At 37.4% G+C, this 20,854-nt stretch overlaps 5 protein-coding genes across 9 annotated transcripts; 3 read left to right on the forward strand and 2 right to left on the reverse strand.

Moving 5' to 3' along the window:
- The first annotated feature begins 550 nt into the window (after positions 1-550).
- LOC111497650 (conserved oligomeric Golgi complex subunit 4-like) lies at positions 551-5,103 on the forward strand. The gene is made up of 2 exons (XM_023148497.1): positions 551-2,311; positions 4,302-5,103. Exons 1-2 carry the CDS (start codon positions 683-685, stop codon positions 4,929-4,931), a joined length of 2,259 nt encoding a protein of 752 aa, XP_023004265.1. The 5' UTR covers positions 551-682; the 3' UTR covers positions 4,932-5,103.
- A 107-nt stretch (positions 5,104-5,210) lies between these two features.
- On the reverse strand, positions 5,211-7,778 carry LOC111497651 (pentatricopeptide repeat-containing protein At1g05600). 5 transcript variants are annotated; one of them, XM_023148502.1, is made up of 3 exons: positions 7,534-7,778; positions 5,850-7,435; positions 5,211-5,702 (listed from the first exon to the last, which is right to left on the reverse strand). In XM_023148502.1, exon 2 carries the CDS (start codon positions 7,376-7,378, stop codon positions 5,864-5,866), a length of 1,515 nt encoding a protein of 504 aa, XP_023004270.1. In that variant the 5' UTR covers positions 7,379-7,435; positions 7,534-7,778; the 3' UTR covers positions 5,211-5,702; positions 5,850-5,863. The 5 variants fall into 5 exon arrangements, with proteins under 5 accessions (XP_023004270.1, XP_023004268.1, XP_023004269.1 ...); XM_023148500.1 differs by having other exon boundaries at positions 5,211-5,722; XM_023148501.1 differs by having other exon boundaries at positions 5,841-7,435.
- A 943-nt stretch (positions 7,779-8,721) lies between these two features.
- On the reverse strand, positions 8,722-11,237 carry LOC111497969 (RNA-binding protein 38). Its single transcript, XM_023148996.1, has 6 exons — positions 10,580-11,237; positions 10,385-10,502; positions 10,040-10,160; positions 9,897-9,933; positions 9,577-9,814; positions 8,722-9,495 (listed from the first exon to the last, which is right to left on the reverse strand). The coding sequence occupies exons 1-6, from the start codon at positions 10,781-10,783 to the stop codon at positions 9,386-9,388; spliced, it is 828 nt and encodes a 275-aa protein (XP_023004764.1). The 5' UTR covers positions 10,784-11,237; the 3' UTR covers positions 8,722-9,385.
- Positions 11,238-14,308: 3,071 nt separating this feature from the next.
- LOC111497698 (SPX domain-containing protein 3) lies at positions 14,309-16,391 on the forward strand. Its single transcript, XM_023148587.1, has 3 exons — positions 14,309-14,584; positions 15,648-15,810; positions 15,905-16,391. Exons 1-3 carry the CDS (start codon positions 14,339-14,341, stop codon positions 16,282-16,284), a joined length of 789 nt encoding a protein of 262 aa, XP_023004355.1. The 5' UTR covers positions 14,309-14,338; the 3' UTR covers positions 16,285-16,391.
- Positions 16,392-18,202: 1,811 nt separating this feature from the next.
- LOC111498066 (phospholipase A(1) DAD1, chloroplastic-like) lies at positions 18,203-19,273 on the forward strand. The gene has a single exon (XM_023149118.1). It carries the CDS (start codon positions 18,203-18,205, stop codon positions 19,271-19,273), a length of 1,071 nt encoding a protein of 356 aa, XP_023004886.1.
- Positions 19,274-20,854: the final 1,581 nt, after the last annotated feature.

The raw sequence follows: 20,854 nt of genomic DNA on the forward strand, positions 1-20,854 counted from the left end.
TGGAACTGATATTATTATATTGTTCACTTTGAGCATGAGTTTGCTTTGGGCTTCCCTAAAAGGATTTTTTGATTATAAACCCATGATCATTCCTTACATTAGTCGATGTGGGACTTTCATCATTCAACACCTCCCTTCGAACAAAGTATGCCTCCCCTTAATCGATTGAGGCTCGATGGAGTCCTTTGTTCAACATTTGACGATTTACCAATTTATTGGCACGACTAAGTTTAGGGCATGACTCTGATACCATATTAGACGAACATGACTCCTCACAATGGTATGATATTATCCACTTTGAGCATAAGTTTTCATGACTTTGCTTTGAGCTTCTACAAAAAGTCTTGTCACAATGAAAAGAGTATTATTTGATTATAAACTCATGATTATTAGCTGTGAGACTTTCATTCATCATCCAACCGAGATAACCGTCATGGTTGTTTAAATGAACAAATTTCGAAGTTTAATAAAATGAATTTAAGAACTACCGATTTCTTTACACTATTATTTCAATGGTAATATTTCAAAATAATTAAGGTTACATTTCAAATGCTTTTAGTAAATATATAAATAAATAAATAAATAATATTTCTGGGTTATTTGGGGACGGAAGAAAAATAGATACAGAAGCTTCACTCCTCCGGACAAGAAGCTTTCCGCCTGCAATTCCGTTCTCCAGGATATGGCTTCCACTCCCACCGGGTCCACCGGCGCCGTCGAAGATGACCGTCACCTTGACCACCAAGACTCCATAAAATTCGGCTCAAGCGAGGCACTCGAGCACATTCGAACCCTCACCGACGTCGGAGCCATGACCCGTCTCCTTCACGAGTGTATTGCGTACCAGCGAGCCCTAGACCTCAATCTCGACAATCTTCTCTCTCAACGCTCCGACCTCGACAAACAGCTCGTCCAGCTTCAGCGCTCTGCTGAAGTCATCGGCATTGTCGAAGTAGATGCCGACTACATGCTCTCTAATGTCACATCCACCTGCGACCTCGCCGACCAGGTTAGCGCCAAGGTTCGCGATCTTGATCTGGCTCAGTCGCGGGTCAATTCCACCTTACTTCGCATCGACGCCATTGTCGAGAGAGGCAATTGTATCGAAGGTGTTAAGAAAGCTCTCGATTCTGAGGATTACGAATCTGCAGCCAAGTATGTGCAGACTTTTCTGCAAATTGATGATAAGTACAAGGATTCCGGGTCGGATCAGAGGGAACAGTTGCTGGAATCGAAGAAACAGTTGGAAGGAATTGTCAGGAAGAGGCTCTCGGCGGCTGTAGATCAGCGGGATCATCCCACGATCTTGCGATTCATACGGCTTTACTCTCCGTTAGGTTTGGAGGAGGAAGGGTTGCAGGTTTATGTGGGGTACTTGAAGAAGGTGATTGGAATGAGGTCTAGGCTTGAATTTGAGAATTTGGTAGAGCTGATGGAGCAGCAATACCAGACTCATAATGTAGGTAGTAATCAAAACCAAGTTAATTTTGTTGGAGGCTTGACAAATTTGTTCAAGGATATTGTTTTGGCTGTAGAAGAAAATGATGAGATCTTAAGGAGTCTCTGTGGTGAGGATGGGATTGTATATGCAATCTGTGAACTTCAGGAGGAGTGTGATTCACGTGGATCTTTAATATTGAAGAAGTATGTGGAATATAGGAAACTAGCTCAGTTGTCGTCTGAAATCAATGCTCAAAGCAAGAATTTGTTAGCTGTCGGTGGAGGACCAGAAGGACCTGATCCAAGGGAAATCGAGTTATACTTGGAAGAATTGTTGACATTGATGCAGTTAGGTGAGGATTACACTGAATTCATGGTCTCGAAAATTAAGTGTTTGAGTTATATAGATCCAGAGTTGGTTCCTCGAGCTACAAAGGCTTTCAGAAGTGGAAGTTTTAGCAAAGCGGTTCAAGATATCACGGGATCTTACGTGATTCTAGAGGGATTTTTCATGGTAGAAAATGTGAGGAAAGCTATCAAGATCGACGAGCTGGTGCCTGATAGTCTTACAACTTCTATGGTGGACGATGTGTTCTACGTTCTACAGAGTTGCTTAAGACGTGCAATATCCACTTCGAATATCAGTTCATTGATTGCAGTTCTGAGTGGTGCTAGTAGTCTATTGAGCAACGAATACCAAGAGGCATTACAGCAGAAAATGCGAGAACCAAATTTAGGTGCAAAACTATTCTTAGGTGGCGTTGGCGTACAGAAGACGGGGATGGAGATCGCAACAGCTTTGAATAACATGGATGTGAGTAGTGAATACGTTTTGAAACTCAAACATGAGATTGAGGAGCAGTGTTCGGAGGTATTATACTTCACCTTTACCATTTGCTTCAAAGTTAACTACTATTATTGTTCTATATTGCACAACTTATTTTTGTTTTTTCACTTTTAGTTTTCATTGTTTATTGTTTAAAAGGTAGGTTAGGATTGCAAGCCCAGTTTATTAACTTTGTAATCTGTTGTGTGAACTTATACCCTTGGCAAATGAGTGTTGCTTTTGAAATTGCGTAGTTCATTGTCATGCATCTGATAGCAATACCATATATAACTATAACAGTTTATTATTAGGCTGTAGTTTCCCCATCTGATGTCCAGTTTTAGTTTCACTATTCGAATCTAATATATCCCTTAGTTCTGTTTAAATGTAGTTCAGTTATCAGGTGTGCAACATTCTTAATCTGGTTATTGTCCCTAAGCCTAAAATTATGCGTGACCTTGAAATTGGTAGCTTGGAAAAGAATACTAAAGCGCCTACGAACTGCGGTCCAATAATAGGAGCCAAACCACAACTTGAACTAAATATACAAAAGAGGCTCAAATAAAAAATAATAAGGTCTAAAGGGCAATTAAAAGAATCTTTATTTACAAATTCCTGGAAAATAGTCACAAACCAGACTCAGTCCCCCAACTCTATACTTTTGGTACTCTCATCACATGTTTCACATTTGGAAAACGTTCAAAGCATGAATTTAGTGAACATGAAATTGAACTGATAGACATACGATTCTGGAACTGTGGGATGGAGATCTCATAAAAAAATTTGTAATAGAACTTCTGAATGTCAAGACTGTCAAAACTCTTTGACTAGTTTCTATCTAAGAAATTCTACAATCAGTTTCGGGGTTGAAAGGAATCAACGGTGCACTAGAAAAACCTTTATTTATTTTGTTTGTTGATGAGAGATGAGTGTTTCATTCAAGAAGAAAGAACAAAAGAGAAACACCTAACAGGCCAAGGGCCAAGAAGTCCGTTTCCTGAAGGCTAGAGCTTACAGAAACATCTTCCAATCTAAGTTGATGAGGGAAGTAGTGTAGTTACCAACAGATTTGTGTTGGCTACTTTAATTAGAGGCCATGAGCTGTACAAGATCACAAAAGTGAGCAAAAGATTGTACATATCTTTAAAAATTATAGCATTTCTTTCTTTTGAAATTAACCACATAATAGCCTTCACGATGTTGGACCACAACAACATCTTCACCTTTCCTTTCAGACTCCAACCAGTTAGTGATTACAACATCCAGTCTTCAATGTGCCTTATAGCTTATTCCACCCAAGCCAGCGGATTCCCAAAGAATCTGAAAGTTACTGTGTGGAAAGAGATGAGATAAATCTCTTCACTCATTGCATAAAACATATTGTTTGGGGAGACCTGAAGGCGAGGAAATCTCCTTTGCAACTTGTCAAAAGTATTGATGCCATCCGGGGCTACTGATCCACAGAAGAACTCGACTCTCATAAGAACAATTTCACTCCAAATGGCCGTATGAAAAAGGAAAAAAATCTTCTGCTGCACGATAAGCAAGCTTAACCGGAAAATATTGAAAATTATTGCTCGGTCTCAGCCTTATCTAGTGTAGAATTCAGTGTTTAGATGTTTAATCTGATCTTTGAGAGCAAGTAACCTATTTTTTGCATCTTCTTTTAGCTGCATTCGATCTAATTAGAATGTATCTTATCATGTAGTATTTTAGAATCAAATTGATCTGGAAATTAAGCTTGTTTTACTTTATGCTGACTGTGTACTTCCTCTTCCAAAGTTGATTGTGTATTTTCTATGTCTGGGTTGAATAATTTGGCAACGACGCAGTGACAGTTGTGAGTTGACATCTTAACTGTTTTCTACTCTCTCATATCTGGTCCATCGCTGTAATTAATAACATCAGTTGAATAACTTGGCTTACTGTTCTTTTGTTCCATATGAATTCTCCCCGTGCCTAGATTTGTACTGTTTATTTTGTAGTTTTATTTCCAAAATATGTAACACAAGTGGAGTGGAACCGTTTTTCCCAGGTATTTCCTGCACCTGCGGACAGAGAAAAAGTGAAATCATGCTTGTCTGAATTAGGCGACATGAGCAACACTTTCAAGCAAGCTTTGAATGCTGGCCTGGAACAATTGGTCGGGACTATAACACCTCGGATTCGTCCTGTTTTGGATACTGTTGCAACAATTAGCTACGAACTATCGGAAGCTGAGTATGCTGATAACGAGGTGAATGACCCATGGGTCCAAAGACTTCTCCATGGTGTGGAGATAAATGTGGCATGGCTTCAGCCTCTAATGACTGCCAACAACTACGACTCGTTTGTGCATTTGGTGATTGATTTCATCGTTAAGAGACTCGAAGTGATTATGGTGCAGAAGAGATTCAGTCAGCTTGGAGGGCTTCAACTTGACAGAGATGCAAGGGCGTTGGTAAGCCACTTTTCCAGCATGACTCAGAGAACTGTAAGAGATAAGTTCGCTCGTCTCACTCAAATGGCCACAATTCTCAACTTGGAGAAGGTTTCAGAGATTCTAGACTTCTGGGGTGAGAACTCAGGACCTATGACTTGGAGACTTACCCCTGCAGAGGTTAGGCGTGTGTTGGGTCTTAGAGTTGACTTTAAACCTGAAGCTATTGCTGCTCTTAAACTATGAACCCTTTTTTTTTCTTTTGTATACTCACAATATTACCTGATATTCTTTGGTTATTTTCTGTTAAGAAATTCCTCTCTTGGCTTCATCTTGGCTGCTATGATGCAAACAATTAGAAAACATGCATTGTAAAATGGTTTGATTATTCTATTTTATGTGGATTACCAAGTGTCAACAGACCTCAATTCTATATATCTATACGATATGATACATACTTTTGTATTTTTTCGTCCCACGATACATTCAACTTACCGTTATGCTACAAATAAGAAACTTTAAAACTTCAAATAATGCACTTCAAGCTCTAGCTACAAATTTTAAAGTATAGCTTCAATACATGCTCACATCAACTGATGAATCTACCTATTTTCAAAGCCATCACTCTATTAAATTGTTAACGATCCCATCATGGGCACCGAGCTAAGGGGTAGTTGAACTACCCAAGCGCCCTACCTTACTACAACATAGGGACATGAGGGAGAAGGTTGTAAAGGTGGCCTCGTTATACACACCTCTAGTTGAATGAATGGAGGATTGACTCGGATTTTCATGAGCGTTGGCAAGTCCTAGAGTGCCTATCAAGGGCTCCCGCGCATACCCAGGATGATCATCACCACATGCACCTCACATCTCGGTACAGTGGAACAAGTAATCCGCCTGCTGTCTCACTCAACTACATTTGTTCTTGTAATCCATAGTCTAACAGAATGCAGCAGCGAGGGGCAACCTACCCATATAGCCAATGGGGAGGATAAAACTACTCACAAAGATCGTCTGGCGAAAACACCACAGGCCTAGATTATTAACGATCCAAATCAAAATGATTATTTTTAAAGTTTAGGAATCAAAATAGATACTTGAAAGTATTGAACCAATGTAAAAATCTGTACCAAAATGAGATTTATATCTTACTGTACATACTCTGGCACAGTACATCAACAACTTTTTATCTGTTGTAAGACCTTAGACCACATAAAGGTGCCAGCCACGTTGAAACACAAAGATGAAACCAAAGCATTCCAGACAGAAAGTTCAGGCAATTGGCCTTGGCTAATCATTTCTTCCAAGCACATCACTGCTTTATATGGTTTTCCAACCGAGCAAAGACCTCTGATAAGTGTATTGAATGTGTTAGAACAAGGCCAATGTGATTTGATAACCATTTCCTCCAACAACTTGCATGCTTCAGTGTATCTATTTTCACGACAAAGACCATGTACTAAAGTGCTATAAGTTTCCTTGTCTGCAACAAGACCGACCTGCTTTGCCATTTTCTTCAAGAACTCCATAGCCACTGTTGACTTGCCTGCCCTACAAAGACCGTTCAGAACGATGTTATACAACGCAACGGTTGGAACACAACTTCCCTTCACCGTTTCCTCTTCAATTACCTTCACTGCATCATCAACTTTTCCTTCTTTGCATAATGCAGCTGCTTTCGCCTCATAGACTGAGGATGGTGGCCAAAAGCCTTTAGCTAGCATGTGGCTAACAACTTTATCTCCCTGATCAGTCTCGTTTTCGTTATATAGATCGATAGCCATGGCACAGTAACTATCTGAACTGGGAATTCCACCTTTGATTAAAGCTTCATTGATTAAACACTTGATTTCCGTGACGGTGAGCTTGCTAATCCTGCAGTAGTTGAGGTCAATCAAGTAATGAGCTCGCTTAGGGGATTTCAGTCCTTTCTTCAAGATCTTGCCTAGTATTTCCACAGCTTGCTCAATCTCTCCATTATCACACAAAGCAAACAGAAGGGTTCTGTAAATTACTATGTCCCCTCCGCTACCCTTTCGAGAAATCCTCCAGAACATGGAATACAATAAATGGATGGCCTCATGAAGCTTACCATCTTGACACAGTCCTTTCATTAGAATCAAATAACTCAGCCTATTAGGATAGCAACTTTGGTAATCCATTTCTTTAAAGACATGTAAAGCAAGTTCAGATTGGCCTCTTTGACAAAGAGATTGCATTAGCAAATTCAATGACTGAGTCCTGGATTTCACTTCCCAACCAAATGAACTCTGCTGAAAAAGCTGACAAGCAGCATCGAGCTGAGATTCATTCAAGAGTATTTCCAAAAGGGTATTGAAAGTTTGTGTTCTATCGGTACAGTTAAATCCCCCAAGGCTTTTAAACAGAGATATACCTTCTTCCAATAATCCATGACTAGCATACGTTTTAATTGCAAATGAAAATATAGAATCCTTGCACTGACAAGAGTCAACTTTCATCTGATCTATCACTTCCCTCATCTCGGAAATTCTGCCCGAGTTTCCAAGTATATTGATCATTGCGGCGTACACCGGACCATTGTGCTGATAATTTGGATACCTACATTTGGCTTCATTGAACAGTTGGTAAGCTGTGAAAGGATTGTTCTGTTTCCTAATAATCTGAGACAGGTGTGTGGGCGTTAAAAGCCTTGGCCACCTAACAGTCATAGCTACTTAATCAAGAACATGCTAAAGTTTGAACCAAGTGCCCAAAATCTTACCGAACTGCAGCGAAAATTCAAGAGAAATTTGACAAATTTTAGACATGGCATTTTGACAAACATGTTATGTGCAGAAGGAAAGTTCAGAGCTCCGGAAATTACCAGTTTAGTGGGATTTTCTGTCTTCACCTCAAAATCAACTCTTGCGCCTGAAAAAAAATGTTATTCGATCGAACTTGGCTAAGAACATAGCCTCCTCTTTTTTATAGAGACGGAAAAGAAAGAGTGGTGGCGGGGGCGTGCCGGTGGTCGGCGACGGCAACACAGAGAAGAATACAAGAGAGGAAAAGAGAAATAAAGAACGAAGAAAGATGGGTTGACGTGTGGATTGCAGTATAGGGTTTACCTTTTTTATTTTTTGGTAAATGGTTTTTGTTTCAAGTAATAATAATTAAAGAAAAACATATATTTATTATTTTTTTTTTTTTAAGTTTGGAAGATAAAAAAAAAAAAAAAAAAAAAAAAAAAAAAAAAAAAAAAAAAAAAAAAAAAAAAAAAAAAAAAAAAAAAAAAAACTAAAATAATAATACCCTTAAATTTCAAAAAGTTTTATTATTATTATTATTATTATTATTATGATTTTAATGTAGAGCTCCAAGGAATTTGAAAGGATCCAAGTGTCACGGTCATGATTATCCAAAACGTGTTGTTTGTGGCCACAGATGTTCTGGTCATGCTTCTCCAGGACATGTTGTCGATGGCCGCATGCCCGTTCCAAACCCCTCTTACATGCTGAACGTTCACCAAAATCATGTTTGCACCCGATAGGGCTAAAACCAAAATCATGTCTATATCCGCTAAGGCTAAAATGGTCCAAAATATACTATAGGAGATTTGACTAATTGTCACTCCTTCCTACCCTGATTTATATAGGTTATTTAAGTTGCGGTGTTCCTTTATTTGCTTATAGTTGTCTTCTTCAATTCTTTCAAATCGTTTTCAAATGTATTTCCTCACTCATGTGGACAACGTCCGTGCCTCAAGTCACATTTGCAAGAAATATTTTAGAAAACATTCAAATTTGGAGAGAGAAACGAACCAGAGGAGCATTCTTTATAAGGGTATGAAAACTCTCCTTAGCAAAAAAGTCCAAAGAGGACAATATCCGCTAGCAGTAGGTTAGATCGTTACATAATTTCTCATGGTTGACTTTTTTTACCGAGTTAGAACAAACGTCGTACAATCGTTGTCCCGCTCGTTATAGTAGCACAGATTCCCTACCGCCAGCCATGAGCAACTTTATGACAGAAACCCACAGAAAAGAAAGAAGAAAATTCAAAAGGTAGGAAAGACATGAAATTATTAGGAGGCTTTGGATTCCATACACAGTCTGGAAAGAGGAAAAGAGGTGATATTATGGTAAGCCAGAGAATCCTAATAACCAAAAAGAACCCCAACTGATAATGATATGTGAAAGAACAGCAGAAGAACACCCAATAATTTTGCTCAAACATATTACACAGATATCTTTTTCTAACTAATCCCACTCCTTCTTCACCAACCACAAATTGTGAAGCTCAAAAGATATAAAATCAATCTTTTGAACCCTTCACTGTTAATCATATCGAAACAGGACTGTGTCGTAGGAGGCTACGTGCTTCCCCGACACGATCGTCTTGTTGCAGTCAGAACGAAACACGGGAAGAATCCAAACCCTTCATTTGGTTCCCCGTCTTTTCGCATAATACATGAATGAATAAAATTCTTAAGCTAATTGTTCTAACAAACTAATGGCAGATGACCAAACGTAAATAATGTTGATACTTGATAGAGATGGGATATGCTTGTTACCGACGTTTTCATGAGCGACTTGACGATGCTGGAACGTGAATTTCCTTTTCCTTTTCCTTTTCCTCATCCTTCTTATCGAATCACACGACTTAAAAACTTGCCATTGTTATTCAGTATTCAAGCTTTGTCGATGTGGTTAGCGTGTGACAACAAGGCATTTGTGTCATCCAGTTGAGATTACCTCGGAAGAATTCGGTTCAGTTGCTACCGCAGAAGAAGTTTGTAAAGGCCCCGATCCTCCAACTGCCATTGTCGTCGTCGACGTTGTTGCACCTGTTACATTCACTTTCAAAACCAACATGCTCTAAACGAATGACATTCTTTAGATAACAAGGATTAGATTACAAGCATCACCTGCACTGGTTGTTCCTGTTGCGGTCGAGACAGGCAGTGATAGAATACCAGTCGAACTGTGTTGCTGAGGAAGATACGGGTACTGCATTAGGTGTGGATACTGGACTCCGAACTCATACCCCTGGCTACTTTGAGCGTAATACGGATAGAGATTTTGAAACATTCCAGCTGGTCCCGGAATCACGTTTGCAGAGTAATAAGGAGAAAATTGTTGGCCACCATAAACACCATAATAGTTCTGCTTACAAAACACGACCAAGCTCAGATCAAATCAATGCTAAGAACATTACAAACACAAACCAACATTAAAACATTCGCACCATTGGATAAATCCTGTCTTGTGAGTATCCAGAATAGCTGAAATTCGGCCAAAAGAACCAAGAAGAACAGATTGAATCAAAAAAACATGGAAATTGAGAACTTGGGTTTGTTCATGCATTAATGATTCCTCTTGCAACCTTACCCATAAGCTGAAAGAGGGAATGGATACTGAGTAGTGGGCTGATGAACATAAGACGATGAAGAAACATGATAAGCAGGAGGGTTCACAATCCCAGATGGACCTCTAGATCTTCCACCACCACCTGCAAATTTGTTCAATCTTTTGGTGTTAATCTTTGAAAAACATGGCTTCCTTTGTTTGTTTAGATTTCAGATATCCCTCCACAACAAAAAACACAGATTCAGAGGCCTCCATTGAAGGAGTCATCACAGGTTTTGGAAGAGGCAAAATATCAAACACCTTGCATGCATAAACTAATATGATCCATTTAAGAGACGAAAACAAAAAGAAAGAACAATAAAGAACCATGTTGAGGCTTATGGGCACCAAGGGAAGCAAGATTGCAATTAGCCCTTCTTCCATCGATCACAGGGGAAGGGTTTTGACAAGCTCTAATGGCAGCATCAGGATCCTTAAATGTGACCTAAAAAACCCAGAAGAACACCAAATGAAATCCCCATTTCGACAAAGAAAAAACGGAAGGGGAAAGGGGACACTTACAAATCCATAGCCCTTCGATCTGCCAGTGTTCTTGTCAGTAATAACAACAGCTTCCAAAATCTCACCAAATTGCTCAAAAAACCTTCTCATTGTATGCCGCTGAGTCTCCCAAGCCAAGCCTCCAACGAAGATTTTGGTGAAAGTGGTATCATTGTATTGGCCGCCAACGCTATTATTGCTATGAAATGGCCGCTGCTGAGACATAAGGGCAAAATATAGAGAGGGAGAGAGAAGAAACACAAAAAATCTGCCTCTCTCCCAGAAAACAGAGACCCAAAATGCAGAGAAGAAATCGAAGCCGGAAGAACACGCACAAGTTTTGAAGAACAAATCAATGGATTCCCATTTTTCTCTCACGATTTTATTTAATTTTTTTTTTAGGGTAATCTAAAAACTACCCGTTTCTCCACATACACAAACGGCGACAACTACCCAGATTTCTCAAACAGCGACACCATTAATGAGAAAATCATTACTGTTTTGGGATGAAATTTTGTTTAAAAACAGCACAACAGCAAAATAATGTGTATTTATATTTGAAATGAAAGGGACATTATAAGATATATCTAAAGACAATATGATATCGATGAAGAACAGCGAGAGAGGGAAATTAGAGAAGACAAAAAAGCTGCTAGTGGGTTCCCACGCACCACGACAGCGCCTCAAGAGAGATTTTGGTGATACCCAAAATGGAATTTTTTAGTCTTTTACTATTATATATTTGCTGGATTGGTCTTGGTTACCCTTTGCTTTGCTGTATCTCTCTCTCCTCTCCGTCTCTCCTCTCTCTCCTACTTGTCTAGTTTATGCTTTCTTTCAAAATTTTGTATTTAATAGGTTTGAATGTTTAGTAAACTCCCTGAATTTATCTTTTTTTTTTATTTTTTATGGGTATGATTCTTAGAGCTCGATGAACCATTTTTGAATTGAATCATTTGGCTCAATCTAGAGGGGATAAGTCTTATAGTGTTGATCTAAAACCTTAGATTTCACGTCTAGATTTGTCCTTGTTGGTCTTTTACTCACTGGGGCTCAGCTAGGTTCCCTTGGGTTGGCCTAGCTAAATAGGGTCAGCCTTGGTCTGCGTCTGAGCTAACTTTTATGGGTTGTGTCTTGGATTTTTTTGAGACTTCTCTCGGGTAGAGAGATTTTTGAAAAAATGTTTGAAAGCAATGTTATAAGCTATAAGTGAGGTAGAGAACACAACCGTTTAAATAGCATATAACTCTTGGTATGAAGAACTAACAACTAGTCATATCTCTCTATAGTATATTTTGAGACATTTTATGTCTACCAGACGTAGACTTAGAAGATACAAAAAAAAAATGGATGAAAACGATAAAGGAAAGCAGTAAAGTGATACAATACAAGAGATTTGGTATGCAACGGGTATACAGCCATGGACAACATACCTTGGACAAGCATCATCGTGACATATGGTATGACGTGTGAAGAAGATACCTCGAGAGTAAGACTCACCCATCATTTCATTTTTCTTTCACTTTCTTAAAGTTGATTTCTTTTTTCAATGGTATGGTTGGATGAACTTGGAATAGGATGTTATTATGAGTATCCAAAGCCAAAACGTTGAAGCTTTTGGGTATTAATAAATATTGATTGTGAGTATCCAAAGCCAAAATAGTGAAGCTTTTGGGTATTAATAATTGATGGGTAACGCTTATTTATGTACTCAGATTCAAAAAGGTTATAATCTTTTGACCGACCGCGTCCTGTGCACAAAATGCAGAGTTCGTTACATACACGATGAAGATAGAGTGTGGATGACTTCATATACCTCGAAGTCGTAGAGTTGCATGTCCTAACTCATTTAGTACACATAAATTATTCGATCAAACCATTATGATGTGACTGACCGTTTCGAATCGTTGAATGTAAGAGAGAGAAATTATAAAAATGTTTCGATTTTTAATGCAATAATTATTACTGACATATATATTTTTGAATTGACTGTTATTAAGAGACAGTCACATTGTAGCAATCTCATTGAATAATTTATCATCGTTGCAAGGCTCGATGTTCGAGCATCTTAGAGTCCATATGAGAGGCATTTCAAAAGCCATGGGTTGGAATTCTTGTTGAAGCGGATAATGGAGGAGAGATTTCTCTCCCTTGACTAAACAGGACGAGGATGAAGATTATATTGTACAAAATTTAAGTTTTAAAAAAAAAAATTATTATCTGAAATAAATATTTTTTAAAAAAGTATATATAACGAAAATTTTGATTCTCACGAAAAAAAAAATTTCAAGTGTATGAAGATTAAAATAGGATGTAAAGACGAGGCGAGGAAGAATGGTTAACAAAAATCAGACATGGGTTGTGTTCGAGTTCTTTCCATTAATCACAGGTTCTCGGCTTGTCCTCTAATTTCCACTCTAGTTGACATTTTTTCGTTATCCATTTTTTAATCGGAAAAAAAATCTCAGTTCTTATCCATTTTTTTAAATTATATGAAATTTTTTTTGTGGGTTAATATTAAAATTAATTGACATAATAAATATATTATTAATAGCCAATTTTAATATTTTAATTTAATGGAAACTTTATGAACACTAAATTGAAAAGAAAAAAGAAAAAAATGAAAAAGAAATTGATGCAATGGTAGAGCATATGCTTAATCAAAAAAATAAAATAATAATAATAATAATAATAATAAAGAAAATAATTAATGGGGGAAGAATCCAAGAAAAGAATATCCTGAAAATGGTGAGTGGAGATGAAACCAATCCAACGGCCAGAATTGAAAGGAAGGTGGGGCCCACAAATGTTTTTAAGTTCAAAGCATATCCAATTCATATCCTACGACTAGGGGTCCAAAATTAGGAACAATATGAGGAATTATATTCCCATGTTTTTTATTTTTAAAAAGATTGTTTAGTCAAAGTCACCCCTTGTAATTTTTTTTTTAAATATATTTTATTATTTTAATTATTGACGAAAAATTGGTGTTTACGAGGAGATTCCCGAGAATCTTCTTTTCCCTCTACATTTTTATTATATCATCGAGTAAAAAGTTACAAATTCACCTTCTTTTTATAACAATTTAATCCATGACTAATTTAGCAGAAATCATGCATTTTATAGTGTCGTATCGAGGTGATAGACACCGTACACGTCAAATCTTAGCCAATGACTGACTTAGTCTTTTACAAGAGCACACAAGAGCGAAGTAGCTCGATCGATAAAGAGAGGAGTGCTCACATTTTATTTTGCTTTCTCTTTTATTTTATTGTCAAAAAAATACAAAATATTATGTGTATATATATATATATTAAAAGTTTATAAGTAGTGTGGGCCCTACTTCATTAAGTTTTCATTTTTATTTTATTATTTTTAGTTATTTTTTACTTTTTGATCGATTTAAAATAATTAAACAAATTATAACATGCGTAAAAATATTAGAATGGAAAAAAATAAATGCGGAATATGATTGGACATTGAGATTGTACGGCACCAATGAGAACGAGGCAAAAATGACACGCATGTGAAGTTAGTGTAATCCCTCGGGACATCAATTAGCCTCAGTCCTATTTAATTGTTTTTTTTTTTTAAACGTAATAAACCAATCGAATATGCTTTTTTTTTTTACATCAATAATTTAATTTTTCCCCTAAAAATCATTTCATCACGCCAAGCATATACTCCTAATATTCTCTTTCATTCCCCTTTTCTTTATAAGCCTCCCTTCCTCCTTCTTCCTCTTCCTCCTCTCATTGCCTTCGACGAAAACACCATCCGATGAAGTTCGGGAAGCGCCTCAAGCAACAAATTGAGGACACATTGCCCGATTGGAGGGACAAATTCCTTTTATACAAGGACCTAAAGAAACTCGTTCGGGTGATCTCGAGAAGTGCTGATGCTAATGTTCATTTCGATGCCGATATCGATGTTGAAGTCAAGTTTGTTTACTTGTTGAACTCCGAGATCGATAAGTTCAATTCCTTTTTTATGGAGCAGGAGGAAGATTTTGTGATCCGACATCGGGTTAGTGTTTGTTGAATTTTAGTTTCGTTTTCAATTAAAAGGGTTTGTAAGGAGAGTATTGAATGTTCGTGTTTTTTTGTGTTATTTTTTAAAAGTACCCGATTATATAAAGTTTAATGCTTAATTTAATATATTTTAAATTGTTTCTTTATTATTCAAAATTTTTAAAGTCAATAGTGGCCTACCAATACTTTAAAACACTAATATAAAAAAAAAATATATATCCTAAGTAAAAATAAAATATTGGGATTTTAAAAAAATAATAGTTTATAAATATTACATATTTATTTTAATAAAAATAAATAACTAAATATATTTACGAGCGTTTATAGACTGAATTAGATTATTTTGAATGGGTTAATTCGAGTTGTTTTTTTATTATTTATTCTAATTCTTGTAATAAGTAAATAAAAATTTATTTATTTATTTATAAGCATTAAATTAAGATTTACCCTTCTATTTCAATATATATTTTTAAAAATTACATTTTAAATTTTATTTTTAAAAGTCGTTAAAAAATAAATAATAAAAAAACGACATAATAAAATAAAATTAAAATAGGTATATATAATTGTATCATAAACCATTCTTTAAAAAAAAAAAAAACAATAAATCCAACTTAAATTAATTTTCGGGGAACAGGTTGGAAGATGTATTATCCTCACCCACCTGTCACCTAAAATTGAAGATTTTTTTATTTAATTATTATTTTACTGTGTTGCCCAATATTGACTAAATCCCCTCATTGGGTCCCACATAAACTCTGAACTATATTTAGATTCTAGAAAGAAAAAAAAACTTTTTTTTCTTTAAATAATTAAAATAAAAAAAAAGTCACACATTTTAATTTTCATTACTATTAATATTAATGAAAAAATAAATCTACCTTGGAACTAAAAAAACGTCCGGTAGCGAACAAGCTCGAGAGGTTTGCTAAAATGAATTGATTAGAGAAAACTAGACGTTTTCCTTTCGAGCCACAAATTTAGAAACCGAACCTCAAATATTAAAGATTTTGATCGATGAGACAAACCATGTGACGGAATATCATTTGATATTGCAGGAATTGAGAGAGAGAATAGATAGGGTTTTGAAAAGTTGGGGTCGAGATGGAAGTGGAAGAGAATATCACAGCGTAGTAGAAATGGGGAATATTAGAGAAGATATTGTGAATTTGCATGGTGAAATGGTGCTTCTAGTCAACTACAGCAATGTCAATTACATAGGTACATAACTTTACCTCGTTCGATATCGAACCGATTTGATTCTTACGGTTTCAAGAACGTTAGAATTTAGTCAAACCCGAACGTATTCGTGTAGGGTTGGGGAAAATCTTGAAGAAGTACGACAAACGAACAGGGGGGTTATTAAGGGTGTCGTTCATCGAAAAGATACTCGAACAACCATTCTATAAAACCGACTCGATCTCGAAGATGATCAAAGAGTGTGAGAGTAGCATCGACGCGGTTTTTCCAGCTAGACGAGAAGCAGAGGAAGGCATGAAGAAGGGCAAGGTGATCTCAGCGGGCGGCGAAGGAATATTAAGGAACACGGTGTCAGCTCTAATCAGCATGGAGCAGATAAGAAGAGGAAGCTCCACTTATAGCCATTTCTCTTTGCCTCCTCTAAACTTGTCTCAATCCGACTTCATCCATTCCTTTCAACTCAACTCTCCTATTCCAATTCTCCATCTACTTTAGTTTACTTCCGCTCGTTTCAATATATATATATATATAGACATAGATATAGATATATCACTAGATTTAGTCTTAAAATCGTTCTTCATCGGCTAAGTCACTTTGATATAAACAAGTATGTTATGGATTTTCAAGTTTTTATGTTATGTTTGATTTTTTTATTCATCTCTTGAACTCTATTAGTTCAATTCGTTAAGAGATATATCTTTGATCAAAATGCGGTTCGGATACTCCACTTTTGATGTTATTTGTAATGAAAAAATGGAAAGGTAAATAACAGGTCGGGATCTAATCCACGAGGAGCAATATAAACCCAGATGACACCAATAAAATACGGAAACTTGTTTCACATTTGGAATGACACAAAAAAGACTATTTATGGAGAGGAGATCATTGTAAAATTCTCGAAAAACACCCTAGATTACCTTCTATTAAAGGTCCTGAACAGTGAAAAATATTGAGTCGTACAGCTTCTCATATGTTATAGTGTAACAATTCAAGTCCACTGGTAGCAGATATTGTCCGTTTTGGCTCATTACGTATCGTCATCAACCTCACAGTTTTTAAACACGTATGCTAGAGAGTGGTTTTTATACCTTTATAAGAAATGTATAATTTTTTTCTCAACTGATGTGGAATCTTGCGTATAGCTTGACTCGTTTATGGCGGATATTGGCATACAGGAAAGAGAATCAATACATACATATCTACATACTAAAAATCGCGCAAACTAAGCCAAAAAATGAACGGATGCACATGACTAGAACTCATGATAACAGGCATTATTCTTAAGATAATCAGTGACAATGAGAACATTATGATCTGGTTGTGTTTTAATAACTGTCGGATGTAGATTGAAAAATATGTCTACTATAGACTATCAGTTACTAGGATTTGACAAGGGTGAATGAAGTGGGCGAGCAAAAAACAGACAGTGGATAAGGTGGCACTAGCAACCTTAGCCTGCCACCAACAGGCAATGTTTATGTTCTGTGGGATTTCATGCATTAAGGCGGCGTCCCCCCCCTTATCCATCTCCATTGTTTCAGCTCAATATATTTCCTTTTTGTTAACTTTAAGGAACATGCTTTCTTTTGTCTCTCTTTTTCTTTCTTCCTGCTAACCTGTGTCCTCTCTCGTTCAACACACACGCATGTACTATGATGTTCTCTTCTACCGATCTGAGAAGATCTTCGTTAATTAGCGAGGACGATGCAACCAAACTTGGCTAGGAGGGCACGACGCCACGAGGGAGGCCAAAGGATGGGCGAGCAATTAATGCAACGCCGACAAAGGATCGACGGAGTTGGGTAGTGTTAAAAGTAAAAGTTTGTCGAGTGTTGGTATCGAGACGACCTTAATAGTTCTAGATATAAAAGATTTTGACCTAATTTCGAGTATGAAATGATTGTTTGATAAAAAAATTTCGTCATACAGCTACCAAATGACGTGCATGAGTAAACAAGCAATACAATAGTTACATGACGTTGATATATGAGGGTTGAGGATGGTTTGGACACGTGGCCATAGACAAACAATGGCCTGTAAACGAGTGCCAGGTGTTAAGTAAACGAGTAGTTATCGTAGTTACTTGCAACGTTGCCAAAATTTTCGAGACGTTACAGTAGGGAGAGGTACAATTTAGGTACGTTATGAAAACGACCTCTCGGGTTCACCAAAAGCAACAACAAAACCCTAAATTCTTGTATGCTTCACTCTTTTCTTCCTCAACCAAACCAAATCATGAGATTCAATTCTTCTTTATTGCTCTCCTTTTCAACATTCTATAAACAAAGGGTTTCTTCTTCACTCCTTCCTTCACTTCCAACTAGCAATGAGAACCTCCATCTCTATCTCCCTCGACTTCGCACGTCCTCACCTCCCCGTTCGATCAACTAAAACAAAATGTCGTGTCAAGGCTATGCACTCCACCACGAACAGCGTCGGTCGAAAATGGACCGAGTATCAAGGCATTCAGAATTGGGATGGTTTGCTCAATCCACTCGACGACCATCTCCGAAAGGAAATCCTCCGATACGGTCGGTTCATTGAAGCAGCCTATAACTCCTTTGAATTTGACATCACTTCACCATTTTACGCAACATCTCGTCATTCTAAATCTTCATTACTAAACCAATCCGGATTAAGCGAGACCGGATATTGTCTCACCAAGTATTTACAAGCCACAACAAGCATAGGTTTACCACATTGGGTTGAAAAGACTGCCAACTCAATCGCAACTCGATCAAGTTGGATTGGTTACGTGGCAGTATGTGAAGATAAAAAAGAAATATCTCGTCTCGGACGTAGAGACATTGTGATCGTTTATAGAGGAACTGCCACTTGTTTAGAGTGGCTTGAGAATTTACGAGTCACTCTAACGGAATTACCTAATAACGAATTCACTACAAACCAAGTCGTGTCAAAACCGATGGTGGAAACCGGGTTTCTAAGCCTGTATTCTTCGAGAATAGCGAGGTTGCCGAGTTTGAAGCAAACGATTCGTGAAGAAGTTCGTAGATTACTAAAGGCCTATGCTGGCGAGCCATTGAGTATCACCATAACAGGGCATAGCCTCGGCGCCGCCGTAGCAACATTGACCGCATACGACATCAATGTCACATTTCGACAACAGGTGCCACTTGTCACGGTCGTGTCGTTTGGCAGCCCTCGCATAGGTAACAAAGACTTCCGAAGGAGCCTTGAGGAACAAGGAACAAAGGTTCTGCGCATTGTCAACTCGGGGGATGTCGTGACGAAGGTGCCAGGCTTTGTGGTTGACGATGGCATGGAAGCACTGCCGTGGTGGGCTCGACAGTGCATGGAGAACGTGCCGTCTCAATGGTTGTACTCGGAAGTGGGGAAGGAGCTGAAATTGAGCAACAAGTACTCCTCCAATGTTCTTGGAATAATCAACATGGGAATGAATCATGATCTAAACACTTATCTTCGTCTCGTTCAACGGTTTGAAAGCTCGAAATCTACGCTTTGATGGTCGAAGTATTCAAATTTCTTACGTGGGTCTTGTTCTTTTGTGTGTTTTGATTATCACAGTAAAGCGGTTTTTACACTCGAGTCGGCTTTTTGAGATTGGATTCATGGGTCTTGCTCTTCAACGTCCTTAGATTCAACGCTTGATATATTTGAACTTCTTGTGGTTGAGAATGAATTTTCTTTTGTATAGCTTCACGAAATGGAAAATACACCAAGCATATAGCTTTCAAAATTTGCACGTCGTTTTAGATCATCGTTTATGTTGTCGTTGAGTGAAAATTCTTTTACTATAATTCGAATTCATATGAAACATGTATGAAATTACAACCTCGCTGATCCAACAAACTACATATTTGAGATGAAATTAGGGTTTCTTCTTTGGCTACAAGTTTTGAATAGAGTTTTCCGTAAACGACAAGGTAGCTAAAATTTCTTGAAGTAACAACCTGCAAGAATGATGTGATGATTGCTCAGTTGTCTCCGATGTGAACCTAAGACATGCATGCATGAAGTTTTGTCACTTCTTGATATATATTTATATAGATAATTATGTTATGTATCGATAAAGCTAACCTCATATTTTTGGACACGTGTTTCGTCTAACCTAGCTATGGTCCAGAGAATGCAAGCATGATGGCCCCTGTCCCCTCCCCCTCTCCCATGTTTGAAGCTTACATTTTCATGCATATAACTTTAAGGGAACATGCCTTCTTTTGTGTCTCTCTTTGTTACAAAGGATAAAAGCAAACTTTTTTTTTTTTCCCTTTTTTCGTTTCTCGTACTCGTTCTTTGTACGAAATGTATAAAAGTTGTTACAATTCATATGTGATGGGTAAAAACGGTTTGGTGCAATTAATTTTTTGTGTAAGTGTATTAAACAATTATAGGCAAACGATTTGCACGAGATAAAGTAATCATGAAAGTTCGACTCATGTACCTTGCAGCTTGTGCCTTAGTCGAGTGTCGTAAAAGTAATCATATCAAGGATTAGAAACACATAATTGTACTATTTAACTAGATGTCGAGTGTCACCAAAAGGAAGATTAGAATAAATGAACAGATATCGTGAAGCAAATTTTCAAACCCAAATGGAAATTGATAGTTCAATGTCCCTTAAACGACATGGTTACCCTGCCACCTGAGGTCGAGCAGATTCCACCGCCAGCACAACGCTTACACACAATCATGGACGATGAGATGCCTCCCGCTACGGAAGCCAAGGTGCCATTGTCGTCCATGAGGGGGCGAAGGAGGATTGTGGTTAAGGACCCCTCTGAGGAGGTCTCCTAGGAACCGGTATTGCCCGTGTAGATGACGAGAAGCCATAGTTCGGTACCCTAATTTTGTCGTCGAACATGTATATTTTTGAACCAAAAACTAGTTGAAGTTGAAAAATATAACAACATTGATTGAATTAGTAAAAACAACGGAGACAATAATGTCGGACCATAATGAAAGTTCAACATAAAAGACAAAAATAAATAATATTTTGTTTTATTTTTAAACCAAAAAAACGAAATTAGCCCAATTTTAAAATTTAATTAATATAAATAAATTTATAAATTTATCCCGAGAACAT

This window comes from Cucurbita maxima, unplaced genomic scaffold, assembly GCF_002738345.1.
Source record: "Cucurbita maxima cultivar Rimu unplaced genomic scaffold, Cmax_1.0 Cma_Scf00024, whole genome shotgun sequence".
NCBI lineage: Eukaryota > Viridiplantae > Streptophyta > Magnoliopsida > Cucurbitales > Cucurbitaceae > Cucurbita > Cucurbita maxima.